The 17,143-nt window shown below is 36.5% G+C and overlaps 1 protein-coding gene across 7 annotated transcripts in view; it reads left to right on the top strand.

Moving 5' to 3' along the window:
* The window catches only part of LOC121734011 (protein unc-13 homolog 4B), a 46,336-nt gene extending 29,566 nt beyond the window's left edge, over positions 1 to 16,770 (top strand). For 4 of the 7 annotated variants that reach the window (XM_042124426.1, XM_042124425.1, XM_042124428.1 and 1 more), the window contains 18 exons: positions 3,837 to 4,183; positions 4,965 to 5,012; positions 5,630 to 5,789; positions 8,104 to 8,283; positions 8,817 to 9,018; positions 9,323 to 9,755; positions 10,017 to 10,271; positions 10,673 to 10,964; positions 11,377 to 11,472; positions 11,849 to 11,985; positions 12,341 to 12,431; positions 12,638 to 12,847; positions 13,033 to 13,119; positions 13,268 to 13,342; positions 15,031 to 15,337; positions 15,644 to 15,767; positions 16,004 to 16,197; positions 16,473 to 16,770. In XM_042124426.1, coding sequence (XP_041980360.1) covers positions 3,837 to 4,183; positions 4,965 to 5,012; positions 5,630 to 5,789; positions 8,104 to 8,283; positions 8,817 to 9,018; positions 9,323 to 9,755; positions 10,017 to 10,271; positions 10,673 to 10,964; positions 11,377 to 11,472; positions 11,849 to 11,985; positions 12,341 to 12,431; positions 12,638 to 12,847; positions 13,033 to 13,119; positions 13,268 to 13,342; positions 15,031 to 15,337; positions 15,644 to 15,767; positions 16,004 to 16,197; positions 16,473 to 16,588 — 3,354 coding nt within the window. In that variant the 3' untranslated portion in view covers positions 16,589 to 16,770. Of the gene's footprint in view, positions 1 to 2,195; positions 2,409 to 3,069; positions 3,115 to 3,836; positions 4,184 to 4,964; positions 5,013 to 5,629; positions 5,790 to 8,103; positions 8,284 to 8,816; positions 9,019 to 9,322; positions 9,756 to 10,016; positions 10,272 to 10,672; positions 10,965 to 11,376; positions 11,473 to 11,848; positions 11,986 to 12,340; positions 12,432 to 12,637; positions 12,848 to 13,032; positions 13,120 to 13,267; positions 13,343 to 15,030; positions 15,338 to 15,643; positions 15,768 to 16,003; positions 16,198 to 16,472 lie in introns of those variants that run through there. The other 3 variants (XM_042124429.1, XM_042124430.1, XM_042124431.1) reach the window with 3 other exon arrangements.
* Positions 16,771 to 17,143: the final 373 nt, after the last annotated feature.

Below are 17,143 nucleotides of genomic sequence, written 5' to 3'. Positions count from 1 at the left end.
AATCTTTAAATATAAGTAGGTACTTAAATTAAAACATGTTGGTAAAATCAATGGGCAATGAAGACAATGAGATTAAACGAAAAAAAATGTTTTTTTTTTTCGTTTAATCTCATATGACATAATTATTATTTCAACAATAGCGGCAATACTAGATCTTGGTTATGGCTACTGTACCTTCAATTACTGTAAATTGTAATTATGCCTGTTGCTAGCCGAGCTCGCATTACACAGTTTTCCGCCAGACGAGTGTAAACTATCGGTTTATAAAACAAATAATGTTCCAACTTCCAACACGTGCGTTTAATATACAGTTTATACTATAGTAGTATACATACTTAGGTAGGAACTACGAATAATAAAAACTAGTAAGTATAAATTAGTAAGCCGTAACTTCATTGCGCCTAAATTCATTTATTGTGCCAGAATCGTAATATTTTTTTTATACAAAAACTATCCCATAAGTCATGGAATAGTATAAACCAAACAATAGCCATAACCATCAAAATCGGTCCAGCGGCTTGTACTTAAAATGGTAACAGACCTTCAGACAGTAAAAATACAGATAGAGCAACTTTAGCATTTCTAATATTCAACTCTAGTAATAATTGTAATTACTGCACTATTTGTTTTTGCATGTTTATAATCCTTTTTCCTACCAATTTTAGTATAACTATCAATTTAGAGATCACTTGTGGATGCGTATAAAATATAAATCAATCGTCTGGCTTTTTCGTCTGAAAGCTAATGACACGGATTTAGCTCTGTCACTAAAGACGGCTTAAATGAAACCGAAAATACTTAAGTATGTCATGACTTATGAGTCATCGTCATTGCCGAAATTGAACATTAGGAATTTCCGTCTGTCTGGACAGTACATGACGAACAATATCCAGGAAGAATCTTTCTCTATCTCCTTTAGTTTCTCTTGAAAATACTCTTTCCAGCCACCTAATAGTATGAGATCGCGTAATTTGAAGATATAGTCTATGTTCAAATTACGCGAATTGAGGTGACTTTTCATGGGAAGCTAGATAAAGATAAACTTTTTCCTTACTTAAATATTGTAATTACCCCTGTGTATACCTTTCTTTATCAAAATATTATTCTTTCATCTAAAAGTAAAATAATATAATGAATTTAGTTTGTACTAGTAGTTCTACACTCTACCTAGAGTCTTTTCCACCTGATTATTTTACCGAAGCAGTTGTTTATTGTTGGTTTGTATAAAATTCCTGATTTATCTACTGTTGTATGGCATTGAAAATTATCGTAAAATAGTTTCTGTTGAAGGCAAGGCATTAGGCAATCAATAAAATGATCCAATAACCCTAAAGAAATGTCTGCGTCTGCGCCGTTTAGCCCATAAAGCTGCTATAAAAATACAATTGAGTATGTGTATAATGGATATTATGACTCTATGGCAAATAGGATTATTTTTTATTATTAGTCCTAATCAATTTTAGGTTCTTTTACGAGAAAACAAAACACGTCAGAAGTGCGTTTACCCTTTACTGTCATATTTTCTTTAAGGACATCCCACACGTCAGCTATATAATTTTACGTCCTGACGATTTCTATATAAAATTGTAACAATTTAATTTAATTGTGCTGTAGCCTGTAATGTACAAGTTACAACCTTGTAACATCATAACTGCCGCGTAAAGCCCTTTAAAATCAACTTCATAGATATTGGCAGCAGCTGTTTTATAAAACGATCAGCTAATAAATCATAATAGGTAGCGATTAAACGCCAGCTCTACGTGTTTCATATTGGTCGAGATCGTTAATCTCATTTTTCCATTAGCTAAAGCGTTATGGGGTAACATGGTATTTTAATAGTCTGATACATTGCGATGATGTGGTTTCTAATCGGTACATAATAATAATATTATGATTATTATTCGCTAATGACCTGTATATTGCAACTTTGTCGCGAAGCGGAAAATACATGCTTAAACACCGGTTTCTATTTACCTTGAATTAGGTTTATGCTTCAATTTTTAGTACTTTAGTGCTTGAATACAAAAATATTTTTTCTGTAGACCTTTTCAATCGTTAAGTATATCTTAAAAGCGGAAAAAATGAGTACAATAATTATGTTATTGTAAAAAGGTTTCACTTTTCACTATCACTTTCCTTGCGGTTGGCGGCGCCTCGCGAAAATAGATTTTGGCCGCGGTGCGTCCGAAGTCCCGAGTCCCGGTCCGTTCAGCCAGACGCGATGACGTCTCGCGGAATTTACTGAATCTTTCAGAAACTCCCGCGTTCAGAAACATGCGTGTTGAGTGAACTTTGATTAAGTGTTGTGTGTAATCATGTACGGGTCGGGAACTCTGCGGACTAAGTACAGGGGGGTCAAGAAGGAGCTGCTAGATCGGCAGACCAGCCTTATCATACAGTCTATGACAGTACGTTCATTGTTATTGTAACGTTATTGATAGATATATCTATTCCGTTTAGAAAAATACTCGCTCTTGAATGAAAATGTTTTTGTTATATAATAGAGTTACGAGTATTTCAAGGAAAGGTTAACTCTTACTTTCAATGTTTTTAATGTTGCTCATGTAGTATTCAAATTAGATTGAAATAATACATCCTTTTAAAATAAACAATTCAATAAAAGAAATCACCGAAGCGTATAAATAAAAAAATAAAGGTGACAAACTCTACCTTTTGCTCTTGGAAATGACTTCACGGTTTAAAAAAAGAATTCGATTCATTTGTTACGACTTAAGTAGGTAGCTGAATAGATAATGGCTAGAAAAAACTTTAAAACAGACTACTTTAGTTAATGTTTACGTGCTCAATTTAACGAATATAGACTTGGCTGTTAGTGGAGCGATAAATCGTACCCATCTGTACGTACGTAGAGTTTCTATCAGATCAATAATTCTCACGCTATAACCCTGCTATTGGGTCGATACGGCCATGTCTACCGCTGTCTACTGCACGGGGGACACCTCAAATGCCATGCCATGTTGTGACGTCGCTAGGAAACCCCTTTCTTTTATACGTCTTCCTTGTAGGTGCTTGTATAGTCAGTATTTCTGCGGTTCTCGGGGGGTTATGTTTTGATTCGTTTGGATGAAATTACGGTACTACTATGATTCATCGGTACGTACTTTTCTGATATATACCGTTGTGTAATTTGAAATATTTAAATACGTATATGAAATAACAGCACATAATAACGAATTAAAATAACAATGGGTCGTTGAGTTATTTTATGTCGCTATTAGCATGGTAATTGAGGAAAACAAAACATGTTAATTGTTTGACAATTACCTAATATTTATTACCAGCTTCTACATACTAGTAACTAGTTCAAAAGAAAATGGTTTAGATTTTTCAGGGATCTTTTAAAGTTGAAAATATATTGTAGAGATGCATAGAGTGAAAGAGAAATGTAAGGTACACTGACGATTCTATGAAAAAAAATAATACTTTGAATGAATAAAAGTATATATTTTATTAAGGACCTGTTTCACCACTTCCTGGTAGGTAAGGTTCCGGATAGGCTATCCACAACTTATTTGACAGATGCTCCATACTCTATTTGTCAAGTTAAGTTGTGGTCTCCGGCACTTATTAGGAAGTGGTGAAACATTATTATTGTTTTAAAGAGTCAATTATAATTGTTTTAAAGAGTCAATTAAATGGCTTTCTTAGGACTTAATAATATAGTTAGTTATTTATGTTTTAATATAGTTGATTCTGTTTTATAGCTAGATAAGAGAGCCCAACTGCAGCACTTTACTACGGAATTGGGGGTTTTTAACGTTCAAAAAGACCATTCTAATTTTGAATATTTTTCTGATATATATTTGTTATTTTAGGTGGATGAGTTGTACCTTGAGATCCTGTATGAGATCCTACACAATGTTGGGGGATGTGACGTAGGATGCGAGCAGGGACAGGCGGCTATGCTGTCCTACGTGCAGGAAGCCTTCAAGATATCCAACGACAAGCATACTGAACTGCTCACCATGGCAGAGGCCAAGCAGCCGCCAGAGCTGATGCTGAATGTGGAGGTCGTGGAGGGGAAAGATTTAGTGCCCAAAGACCCCACGGGTTTGAGCGATCCCTTCGTGACAATTTACCTCATGTCCAACACGTCACAGAGGTACAACACGTCAGTAAAGGCGTCTACACTCAACCCGACTTGGGAGGAACATTTTTCATTGTAAGTTTTTTTTATTTGTAGACATAATGTTTTAGTCATTTGCTTGGCTTTGGTTGTATTTTTTTCTGTAGATTGGATTATGGATATAAAGATAAGCGTTACATTAGGTACCTACATACTTCAGCGATACCTACCATTACACATAAGTTTATATTGAAATAAAAATGTGTTGAATGCTTTTGACCACAGTATAGCAATATAACATATTGCTATACTGTGCTTTTGACCACAGTATAGCAATATAACATATTGCTATACTGTGCTTTTGACCACAGTATAGCAATATTCATATTGCTATACCGTGCTTTTGACCGTTAATTTTTCTGTATTTAATTTACCTAAATCCTATATTAGGTGAAATAAACAAATAAACGGAAATGTAGTAACATTGTGAATAGAATTCAGTTTCATCAAAGGTCAGTAGTTTAATAATATTACGTGTGTTTCGTAACAAACGTTTCAAAGAATGTTTTGGTTTGCGTCTGTTTACGTTTTGTTTACATTAGGGTCTGAATCAACTACTAATTTTAAATGTGATATTAGTAAAAAAATCCTCTGTATCTTGGCTGACACCTTGCCGGTGTCCCACATTGTATTCAGAATTCAGATACTTACCCTTTCCCTGTTTGGGCACAGATATATTGATCTGTACCCATTTTTCTTATTTTGGGATTAAGGCTCCCTAAATTACACGGGGCCAAGAGGCCACACTTATGCCGAATAAGTGTGGTGTAACATCAGCTAGCAGCTTTACTTATGTTTGTTTAACTTTTATTTTCAGACCTATGCCGGGCAGTTTACAAGATGATTCACTGTGTCTGGAGGTTTGGTAAGTTTATTTTGTTTGCCCTTGAAGAAAAAAAGCCTATCTACAAAATATTGTTAGTCATCTCGGTACAGAATATAGATGGACTTCTGTCACGTATACCACTCGGTTAAGTGACAGAAATCCATAAAGTTTTAGTGTATTCTGATAACATCTGCTAACCAGAACGGATGTTGTCTAATAAAAAGTTTTCAATCTTAATTGAACAATTTGACCACGTAACGACCAAATACTTTGGACTGATGAAGCTAACGTGTCACTTAAATTTTAACAGTGTTTGTGAACTTCATAGTGATATAACAACACATAACAATTACTATGAATTATCTTCTTAAGAGCAAAGTTTACTGGTATAAAACAGCCGCCTGGCCAAAATATAAATAGTCGGCAACCGAACCATTTTCTACTCCGATTTAAAATATTTTCCTAAAGTCTAATCTTCGAACGAAAAATCTTTGTTCGAGGTTTGAGAATTGTGCCTTAGATGACAGATTGTAAGTTTGAAGAATCGGAGTACTTGTCTATGATAAGGTTACCCGCAAAAGACTGCTCCCGACAGTAGTAAGGCCCCCAATTCGAAAAAAAATCAATAATCATGTTCGAATAAATTGTTTTTTTAGGGACTTCGACCCAGCGGAGACTGTGAAGGAGAAGATGACGAAGATATTCGAGGTGAAGGGCGTGAAGGGTCTGCGGAAGCTGATGAAGGAGATTGCGATCACCGCGTCGACGGGGAAACACGACAACGAGCTCATCGGCACATCAAATATACCTTTAAAGGTAAGATTTTCTTACAAGTAACTTGACATAAGCAGGCTATACTTGTTACAGTTCGACAAGGCTTTATATGAACGTGGTGAGAAAAGGAACTAAACGCTTCTATCATAGAAAAACGTCATTTTTGACATGTGTTTTACAGTTCTCCTTTACCAGCAGCGCTCCCGTCAATGTCACCCACGTTCATTTAGAGCCTTGTCGAGCTGTTCTAATATGTATTCTGTGGCTATACATGCAAGGGTGTACCTGACAGGTCAACTGTTCAGATAAACCGGAGCGTGTATGTTACAGAAGTTCAGGTTTTGCTTCAACTTTGCCTGACAGGCGTAACTGCTCAGGCAAACCTGTCACTTGTCAGGTACACCCTTGCGTTTATGGCCTGCTTTATGTTTGTTTAGTTTTGCAAAAATCTCTTTTCGTCTTACTTGCAATTGTAATATGAAGTAAATTATACACAATTTGATAGCTGTGATTAGGTAGATAACTACTGCATTATCAGTTCAAGTGTTGTTAAAGTGTTTCTGACTACTTGTAAATCAAATACAGTATATCTCTACTACTGCTACTTACTATACTGTCTTATTATTGTTTACCTACTTGAGCTTGCAAAGAACAAGACAGATAAACATTATTGGATCTTTAATACTCTATCAAGTTATTAAAACTACATGAATATTTTTAATTTTGCGTGTCTCTACATAAGTACGCTACACATTTAGCTACATTATAATAAATGCCCCAATTTATATTATTTTAGTTAGTCATGCAGAAAAATTGTTATAGCAAGGTCATTTCGTCGGAAAATGAGTCCTCCGGATATTTTGTCTTATTATTTATCCACATTGTGTGTGTCGCATTTAGGAAGAATTTGGTTCTAAAATACAATCGATATTGAACTATATGTGTTGTAGAGACGGTTGAATTTTGCATGGTATTTTTATTTAGTTCAGTGTTGAAGTCATTAGCCTAAGTTTAACCTTTTCGGCCTTCGTGTTGGAACTTATTATTAAAGTCTATTGACAAAGTAATAAGTGTCACGGAAGCTAAGTATTAGGTTGAAACTTAAAACTTATTGCATGTTAACAAGCGTGTTTATTTGATACGCTAATTGTAGTCCGTTTTCAATTACTTATTCAATAAAAAATATATCAATTTATTCAAAATAGGCATTATGAATACCGGCTCGGGAAATAGCCCGGCAAGAAGAACCGGCGTAAGAAACTCGCACGGGGCAGATGATAGGTAAAATCATTTGCCACATGCGAGTGTTATAAACATTCTATAATTATTATTTTTAACAAAAAATTAAAACCGACTTCCAAGGTAAAAACTATAATAATATGAACTAAAAAGTATTAAATAAGTAATTCTTACTCTATAATTTCGAGGAGTTCCCTCGATTACTCATGGATCCCATCATCAGGTCACCATTTTTCTGAACATGGTACCAAATTGTAGTAATACCCTATACAACAAAACAAAAATTTTGAAAATCGGTTCACAAACGGCGGAGTAATCGTTGAACATACATAAAAAAAAAAACATATGCACAGCCGAACGTATAACCTCCTCGTTTTTGGAAGTCGGTTAAAAATCATGCTTGTTCGAGAGTAATATCCTATCAGAGGTAAATAAACTCTGAAGTCAGAAAAAACTGTATCATTTGCAATTGGCATAATATTATGTTCCATGTACTTACATACATCTTGGGTTACATTTTTTCTGAATTCAGTACAGTCATAATATAAACATGGTTATTTTTATGGATTTTGAATTTTCAAAAAATATCTGTAACATAATATTTAGTCTTCTTTGTATTGTGATTTGTGGTTTGGAGTTAGTAGTTAAGTAGGTACTTACTTACCTACTTGGATTAGTAATTTTCAGGTTTACTTAGTTCTGTGACTAATTCTATTTAGTATGCAAGTTTTATCATTATTTAAAATTTTCTACTACAAACCAACATACATAATGGCCAAACAGGCGTTATTCTATTTAGTATAACGAGAGCCATTGGTACCGCCACTAATTTTCGCGTCTTCTGCTCTTTCGCAGTTTACATCCTATTCGAACACAAAGTATCTATTGAATTTTCTACTATCGAAAAAAACTACTTTTTGAAGTGGGAATAAAGAGTATATTTTTTATCGGAATATACTCCTTTTAGAAGTACTTTAATACCTACTCCTTTTTGAGTCGGAATAGATATACTCCTTTTTGAAGATGGAACATATTCTTTTTGTAATTGGAATATAATTCTTTTTGTGTCGAAATATACTCCTTTTTGAAGTCAGCTAATGTATCATCTTTTTACCAGTCGATTCCCGCCGGCGGCATGTCGATGTGGCTGAACCTGAGCAAGAAGAGCAAGCTGCGGCGGCAGGGAGTGCTCAAGGTGCGGTGCAGCTTCAGCTCCGAGAAGAACTCGCAGGTTGCTGCGCAGGAGCACCGACATTTGCTGAGGATATTGCTGCTGCACGAGCTGGAGAGCTCTAAGGTATGACAAACTTTGTATGTTTTGGAATAATATTTCTATTAGAAATACAAACTAATAGAGTGATGTACTTACTTATATTTTAATTACGAGTAAGTACTAAAATTTTGATTTTATTTAATTAATAAAAAACTTTAGTTATTCGTCTTGAACCCTAGATGCATTTTAAGACATATATCGCATCACTGTTCCATATTTAGGGACGATACGTTCGTCCCTCAGTATGGAATGTTATCAAATACCATTATATGGAATATTCTTAAATATGAAAACAGTAAATGTAGAACTTTTGAGAAAGCAGTTCATAATATTATGTCATGTATGCTAAAACCTACGAATAATAAAAACTAGCTAAAAGTCTCTAGTCGCCTAGTCTGGTAACGACGTCATGTTTGACTTAGTTTCTGGTTGTGCCAAAGCGAAATCAAAAGTTTTTAATCGAACGTAAGAACAATGGATAGTATTCTGAAATCACTCTAATAGTTTTTAATCGAAAGTAGTATTCTGAATTCTCATAAGCAAGTATCCAATTTCAGGTGGCGCCATACTGGTGGTGCGGCAATTTCAGCGCACCCGCTGAAGCGATCCTCACGCAGCACGCGGCGCAGAGCGGCCTGTGCCCCGCCGACAACGCGCTAGCACAGTGGGTGGTGTACTGCGCGCTCACTGTCGACCACCCGCTCAGCTTCACCCTCTTCAACAACCTGCTAGACAAGATCACCAAGCCGTTGCAGTCCGGTGAGTGAGTGAGACGGATGTATACAATATATATACTATATAGGTGGGAAAGAGAGGGGATATTATCGGCCTGTGCCCCGCCGACAACGCGCTGGCCCAGCGGGTGGTGTACTGCGCGCTCACTGATGGATTTATAAATACTATATAGGTGGGAAAGAGAGGGAATATCAGCGAGTGGTCTGTGCTTAGCGGACAACTAGCTAGCGCAATAGTTTAGCAGTTCTTCTTAGTTCTTCAGTGTAAATCTTAAGCTAACCTTACCAAAGAGTTTTGAATATTAAAGAATTTTCTCCATACTTTCCAGGCCTTATAAATGAAGAGGATGTCAAGCTGTTTTGGGACGCCGCTAAGAAGCTTCTACCGACTTGCTTCAGCCACATCAGGAAACTCCGGAAGAAGACCGCCGGAGACAAAACTGTCATGAAGACCCTGAGAGAAGTGCTGAAGATACTATACAAGTTGTCCCTCCTAGATCTTCCGGAGACGATAGACTTGTTCCCTGTAAACCTATACGGTTGGTTGAGGGAGAAAGGTGATGGGAGTAAGCTGACCATCCATGAGGTGCTGAGTCAGGCGGTGATCCAGGGTGCTTCGGACTGGTTTGTTCACATTCTGGACAATAACGAGTGTAAGGACAAGACTGAGGAGTCCAGACTACAGCACTTGATCAGGGTGATCCAACTGGTGCGGTCAGACTTGCAGAGAGCCATCGAATATTTTGATAGAGTTTTCGGAGAGTAAGTAAATGATTGTATATTGGGTCTGTTTCTAAGCTTTAAAGTTTAAACGGTATGCTAGCCAGTGCCATCTGACGTTTCAGCGACCGATCAAATGTCGTCAAATAGGACTGACCACCATTAAATGTTACACATTCATATTAGGTTAAATTTCATTATTTTTTTGAAATAAGTAGCAAAACTTTAAAAAAATATATATTAAATACACACGATACTAATTTAAATACACACGATACTAATTTATTCCCTTCTCCTTTTCAGAGTAATGTCGTTCCCCTATTCCAAAGCTTTATACGGGGTGTACGAGAACAAAATCGCATCCCTGGTTGAACCCGAGGTGGTCCAGGTGTGTAAGAGCCTGAAGCGCCTGCGGTACAGCGAGAGTAACTCCAACGTGCAGCTGGCCGGTGGTCTCAATGGGGAGACGGGGTTGGGCACCCCTGATGTGGGCTCCGAACCCCTGGCTATGGGCACCACGCTGTTCGAGCTGTACCTGGCACTGCAGAGGTTTTTGACGTGAGTATAAGAGTTTATTCATAAGCACATGTCGGACCTACGTCATTTGATAGGGTTATGCCAAGCTAATGTTAGTCACGTTCTGTCGACTGGGTTTGATATCGACCCGTCCAAATTACGTCTGCTGTGCGACGTATGTTGTAGAAAAAAATTTTTGTTCAGAAAATTATGGTATGAACTTATCCTATATTGAAATTTAAAAAAAAATATTGGTTATATCTAAACAAACCTAGTCTGATCACTAATGATTGGTTTGTATGTATCGACTATCGGCAATAGTTAGTTTTCTGATGAGCAAAGTTATGGTTATTGCATTCTTAATACGTCATGAAAACTTATGAAATAATTATTGTTTGCATTATATATTGTTCTAATACCTAATGTCAAGTATGTTCTTGCAGGTTAGGCCAAGGCTTGAACGAAACTGAGTGGAGCAACTACGCCATATCGAAGTTCCATTCGTGGTTCTTCGGCGGAGTAGCCCAATGGTTGGACATAGCCGCGTACAAGGCATTGACTCGTATAGAGAAAGCGGTAGAACTGGATAACCTGACTCCAGTAGACACTAACGTGAAATACAGCAGTTCAGGAGTAGACACGCTGGCTATATTCTACCAGATCAAGATATTCTGGCAGCAACTAGCTTGGCCTGACGTTGAGGGATGTTACACTTTTGTTGCGAAGATCATTGATGTAAGTAAATATTTCGAGTTAGTAGATGTTTTTACCTTAGAAAATGTATGAGCCTTAAATATATAGGATAAAAGAATTGATACGTCATAATAAATAATTATGTATTGGGATGTAGAAACTAGATTAGCCCACAGCTTTTTAATAATTTCATCCACAGCACACAACAATTTCGACGGTGGCGCCTCATTTACACTCATTTAGCGTAGCCTTTATTTGTAGTTGTATTTGTGAATAGACATTTTCGTTAGTGTGCGTACCTGACGGAGCAGTCAGTAGCGAGCGAGCCATGTACGCGTGTATCGTACTCGTAGATTGCAAGAACTATATGTATTAAGGAGTGGATGGATAGTACTTCAAAAGAGTTTATAATTCTTTATCTTTTTTCAATGCAATAAAAATATTATTATTTCAGGATATCTGCCGTTGCTGCGTGTTCTACTCGGAGCGCATGTCTGCGCGCGTCGAGAGCGTAGGCACCGTTAGCACAGTTTACGACACGCGGTTCGAGGTAATTTTTTATGTTTTTTTCTTTTCAGGAATTTTAAGCGTAATGTATTATTGAATATTGGTTAATTATTATTATTATGGACCAATTTGGGCTTCACTATTTCGACAAAATTTGTTTTTTATCAATACTTAATCTATTACACGTTCATTTATGCTTTTGAATAAATGGCCCGATAAAAACATCAGTCTAATTTAAATGAAGTATCTCTTTACATGCTTGAGGTAAAATTTTTACAGACATCGAAAAAAATGGCCTCTTTTTTTCAAACTTGAAAAGGTTTTGTTTTATAATTTGAATTGCCGAAAGAGCCATTTAAGACCCCTAAAGCTCTACAACGGTTGTACAACAACTAATTTCTAAACCCCTCACAACGTAGGTAACGACAGAATGGTGTGTGGCTATCAACAACATAGACTACGTGCGGCGCAGTCTCGAGCCGTTTGTAGGTGAACTCGGCATGGACGAGATCGTGCAGCGCATGTGCGAGGCCAGGTCGCCCATGGAGGCGCAGAGGTGCGTTATTATATTCTAAGGCAGTAAAAATACAAATAAAAAAAAGCGTTTTCCATCATTTTTTGAAGGCAACTTTCAATTGTGCGAGGCGTCGCCCAACGAGGCGCAGAGGTGCGTTATTATCACTTATTTTTGTTACACCCTGTGTATTCTGGAGCAATGGCCGCCAAATTTTTTTTTATGGAGACATAAAAAATATAACGTCCCCGGGATAGTAAAGTTGCAAAACAGAGTTTTTTCGGCTAGTCATAAGTTCTTAAAACTGTGAAACTATGTAGAACGGCGTTGAGAAATGTCATTATTAGTAAATTGCGATCAGATAGCGAAACATATATAATTTATTTTAATTTTTCAGGTGTAAAGAGACGCTGCAAAATGTTATCGAGAATGCCATCGACACAGTCAAAAATAAAATTGTCGAGCTTTTAGAAGTTATGATCAAAAAGGTAACTTGAATTTTGTTTCTATTCGTTCGAAGTCCAATCATAGTACTTAAGCAGACAGATCACGACTATATTGACTCGACATAACCCTGCCAAATTACAAGTACCCTACCAAACTACAAGTATGACTACGTAGACTTGTATTTCTCAGTTAAATGTCGTTACTTTTTTTACATAATATTTATTTATTAAAATATTCTCAATTACAGATGATGCCGTCCATCACGAGGTTTTTGATAGAAGGCGCGGAGTTGTTACATCAAGACTGTTCCAGTATGGATCGCGTCATGCGATACCTAGAGGCTAACCTTGACACTTTGTACCAACATCTGAACAACGAAAACTTTTCTAGAACCCTCGACATAGTTTGGGAACAACTGGGCGAGGTTTTATATGAACTGATACAAGCTAATTTGGAGGTAATTTGAACATTCTTTACTAACCTTTTTTTTTCTTTATTAACAAAAGTAACAAAGTTTTTATACTTTTTAACAGGTTCAGTAATAAGTAAAACTTACTTTTTAATACTCTTTTACTGGACCGTATTATATTAACTTTCCTACAATTTCTTTACTAACCTATGTTTTAACATTTAATTTTGTAGAAAGAGAAAATAACTACCCGTATCCGCTTACTTAGGCGTAGATATTTTGGCAAAAACAGAGTATCGCCGTACTCTCTAGTGTTTCCGGTAAATAATGCATTTGTGTCGCACGCTACCAAAACGCACATTTGAATTATTTTATAAAAAACAAAACACTTTTTTTTAGTTTTTGAAAATGGAAGCACATTTAGATGACATTTTGTTTTTTTTAAGTTAACTTTTTTTTATTTGTTAGCACCGAAGGGCAAAAATAACTCGCTATATCGACCCGAGACGCTTGCACAAATCGGCAGCCGCCAATTTGGATGCGGTAATGATTCCAAATTAAAACACTATTTATGTACCTGTGTATAGTACTGTATAGCATGACCCCTGTCGTCTAAGCCATTGCCTGAAATAGTTTTAGTTTCCACGTACCGATGATTTATATAATATGTTGTTCATAATACAAATAAGCATATTACTGGACCAGCGTTTTAAGAGCTGAAGTATTTGCATAAAGAGAACATAATATTAAGAATTATGTTACAGTAGATGTTCTATTTACATTATTTTCTTATGTGTTATCGTTCTGACTCAATACGTTCTTAACCCGTTTAAATGTAATTGAGTCAAATAAAAAATATGCACTTTATAAGACTACCAATAATTATTATTAATTTTGACCACATGACGTATTGCCTGGAAAATGGCAAAATAATTAACTATATTATTTGCTATTAAGGGGCCATGCTGATTATCTTATGTCCGTTTGTGTATATAAACATATTGTATGTGTGCTGATATACGTAGTGGCTAAACCTTTGAACATAGTAAAATGTTGTATGTATAAATATGTCCTGCTTGTGTCTTAATAATTTAATTATGATGGATAAATCGTATTGATATTAAAGATTCCTTACAATTTAGTAGTTCTATAGTATAAATGCAGAAGTTTCTCTATAACGCAAAAACAACAAAAATATTTTATGAAATTCGGAATGGGATAGTTAATATCTGGAAGATTGGATAAAAACAAAGATCTTATCTCGAAAGCTTTTTTTTCAATGTTACCTGTAGAGCCGCAGGCAACATCTAATATGTCCTATCTAGCAAATAACAAGATAAATTAAGTGTAATTTTTCTACTTTAGTGAGAGTCAGATGTTATGTATTAAATTAAAATGCCTTTGTTACTCTTATGTTTAAGTTTAGATAAGTTAATTTTGTGCAAATGGATATATTTTTCTCTTTCTATTTTATGAATACTTTGTATTCTATTAAGGTCTTCCTATTTATTGCAATGGTAATGGTATTTTCGTACGCAAGTTTATGTTTCTGGTTCTCTACTGCCTGTTCGTGACGTTGCAAGAATTGTTTTGTCTCTGAATTGCACTAACCTTATACCTTGAATTTCTCACTTATCGGAATTATGACACAAAACATGATATTTACGCACGAACTATGAAATACATTTTAAAACTAACTATGGTTGAAGAATCTTGATGAAATAAACAAAAATAAATTGGTATACAGATAGCGCTAGTATCGTCGTTTTAAATAACACTTATTTTTAAAAAACTCTAACATATAGTCTGTCAAGAAAGTGAAGAAATTAAAAAGTGACAACATCGTAGTGTCATCCCTTTCAAATCAAACTAAGAAAAAAGCGATGACACTACGATGTTACCACTTTTTAATTTCTTCACTTTTTTGACAGGCTATACTCTACCTTAATAATTTCTTAAATCATTTAAAGCGATAACTTATCAGTTTTTTTAAATAAATTTTATTAAAATGATCACATTATTAAATCCTAACTTATTAATTATAAAATATAAGTACATAAATGTCTTCTAATTAAATGGATAAAGTTAAAAATTTGTTCTATAATAGTAGAGACAACCTTTGTTATGTACGCATGAATCCTGTATGCCCTGTAGTGGTGATGGGTCTAAGCATGATGGTGACGGAGTCTATTTATTAACAAACAAAAATTAATTAAAAACTCAATTTCCAGAAACGTCGTCCGCCATCTTTTTTCCACAACCTACACGAATGTTTGAAAATTATGGTGCGTTCTTTTCGCCAAGACGGAAAGGAGGTTTATACGTCTGAAACACTGAAAAGAGTGGAATATCTGTTGAAACTTCATGGTATGGAGACTAGGGAACTTATTCATCAGTACCATTTGGAGAGGTGGCAGGAACAACAAGCCATCAGCGAACCCAAGATGGGAATGTTAACAGTCCGAGCCCAGTTCATAGAAGATCATCTGAAGATTGAGATCATGAATGCACGGAATTTGGTGGCCACGGATTCGAATGGCAAGTGATGGTTTTATAATGTCAATAATTAATACTATTGTATTTAAATATTTAAATATTATATATAATATATTTGCGGTAGTATAGATCATCCCCTAGAAAAGGAGTAGGCACACGCACCTTTCATATTAATCGAGCAGAATCGTATTACGTTTATAAGAATATAAAGTGAAGTAACAATACTGAATACAGACCAGAAATAAAAATAGGCAAAATTATATTTTTGTTCACTTTGCAGTTGTATTTGACAGTGCAGAAACATATTAGTGCTTGAAATATGAAAATATCATAATATGTATTTTTCAGGATTGTGTGATTCGTATGTGAGAGTCGGACTCCAACCGGAGGATGCGTTTGCAAATATCGAGAAGCCCAAAACGCAGACGCACAACAAAAATCTCTTCCCACTATACGACGAAATGTTCCTAATGTAAGTACAACCATTCTACAGATGATATTCATACCTTTGATAAATTTTTCAGTTATATTGTAGAAAAACGTATACGCACACATAATATCTGTACAGAACGAACACATGCACGCGAGCACACACGCAAGTATGCACGTACACGCGTACGCAATTTATGGGTTAGAAGTTAGAAAAAAACCAGTATTTACTTGAGTTCATAAACTATTATTATATTATACACGTATTCTTCTCTCCAGACCGCTGTCAGCCGAGCAAAGCCGGACACCAGACGCTCTCATCCATCTCGTGATCAAGGATAAAGACATGTTCAGCGTCAGCAACACGTTTGTGGGCGAGGCGTACCTGCACTTTAGCGAGGTGCCGCACACGCCAGCACCCATCGCCAGCCTGCCGCAGCAGCACCTCCCACTGTCTCGCCCGACCAACATAGGTATGTGCAACAGCAAAACGCCAGCAATATGTCAGCAACATGGTAGCAACACGCCAGCAATACGACAGTAACACGTCAGCAACATGCCAACAACGCACCAGCGATGCGTTAGCAATACACTAGCAACTCGCCTGAAACGTGTCAATAACACGCCCGTAAATAACGTTGCCCGACCGTCTCACATCATAATCGATCACAATAGTTTCCGCTACCACTTTACCTACTAATATTACCCAATATAATGAATTAATGAATTTATAACTATTTATTTTCAGACGGTGATGCCATGAAAGCCCTGGAGTCGAGACAGGGCGACAAGCAGGCGCGCGAGTTCCTCAAGAAGCAGAGACAGAAGATGCCCAACAGCAAACAGTTCTTCTCGCTCGGTTAGACTATATCAAGTCATAATATAATATAGTGCATTTTAAGGTATAATCACTTCCACACAGTGGCTGGTTTTATTGAAACTAAGGGTCAATTCAGATCAAAACGCGATTTGACAATTTATCACGACGCCTCACGCAATTTATACGTGGGAGAGCCATGCTTCGGCACAAATCGGCCGGCTCGACCGGAGAAATACCACGTTCACATAGAAAACCGGCGTGAAACAGCGCTTGCGCTGTGTTTCGACGAGTGAGTGAGTTCACCGGAGGTCCAATCCCCTACCCCATTCCCTTCCCTACCCTCCCCTATTCCCTTCCCTTCCCTTCCCTACCCTCTCCTATTAACCCTATGCCCTCTTAAAAGGCCGGCAACGCACTTGCAGCTCTTCTGATGCTGCGAGTGTCCATGGGCGACGGAAGTTGCTTTCCATCAGGTGACCCGTTTGCTCGTTTGCCCCCTTATTTCATAAAAAAATAAAAATTGAAATCTGTCAAATCCATACAAATTTAGAAATGCATCTACGCGTCACGTTTCGGTCTGAATTAACCCTAAGCCGCAG

Source organism: Aricia agestis, chromosome 14 (assembly GCF_905147365.1).
Source record: "Aricia agestis chromosome 14, ilAriAges1.1, whole genome shotgun sequence".
NCBI classification, from domain to species: Eukaryota; Metazoa; Arthropoda; class Insecta; order Lepidoptera; family Lycaenidae; genus Aricia; species Aricia agestis.
This window is presented reverse-complemented; position numbering and strand designations above follow the sequence as displayed.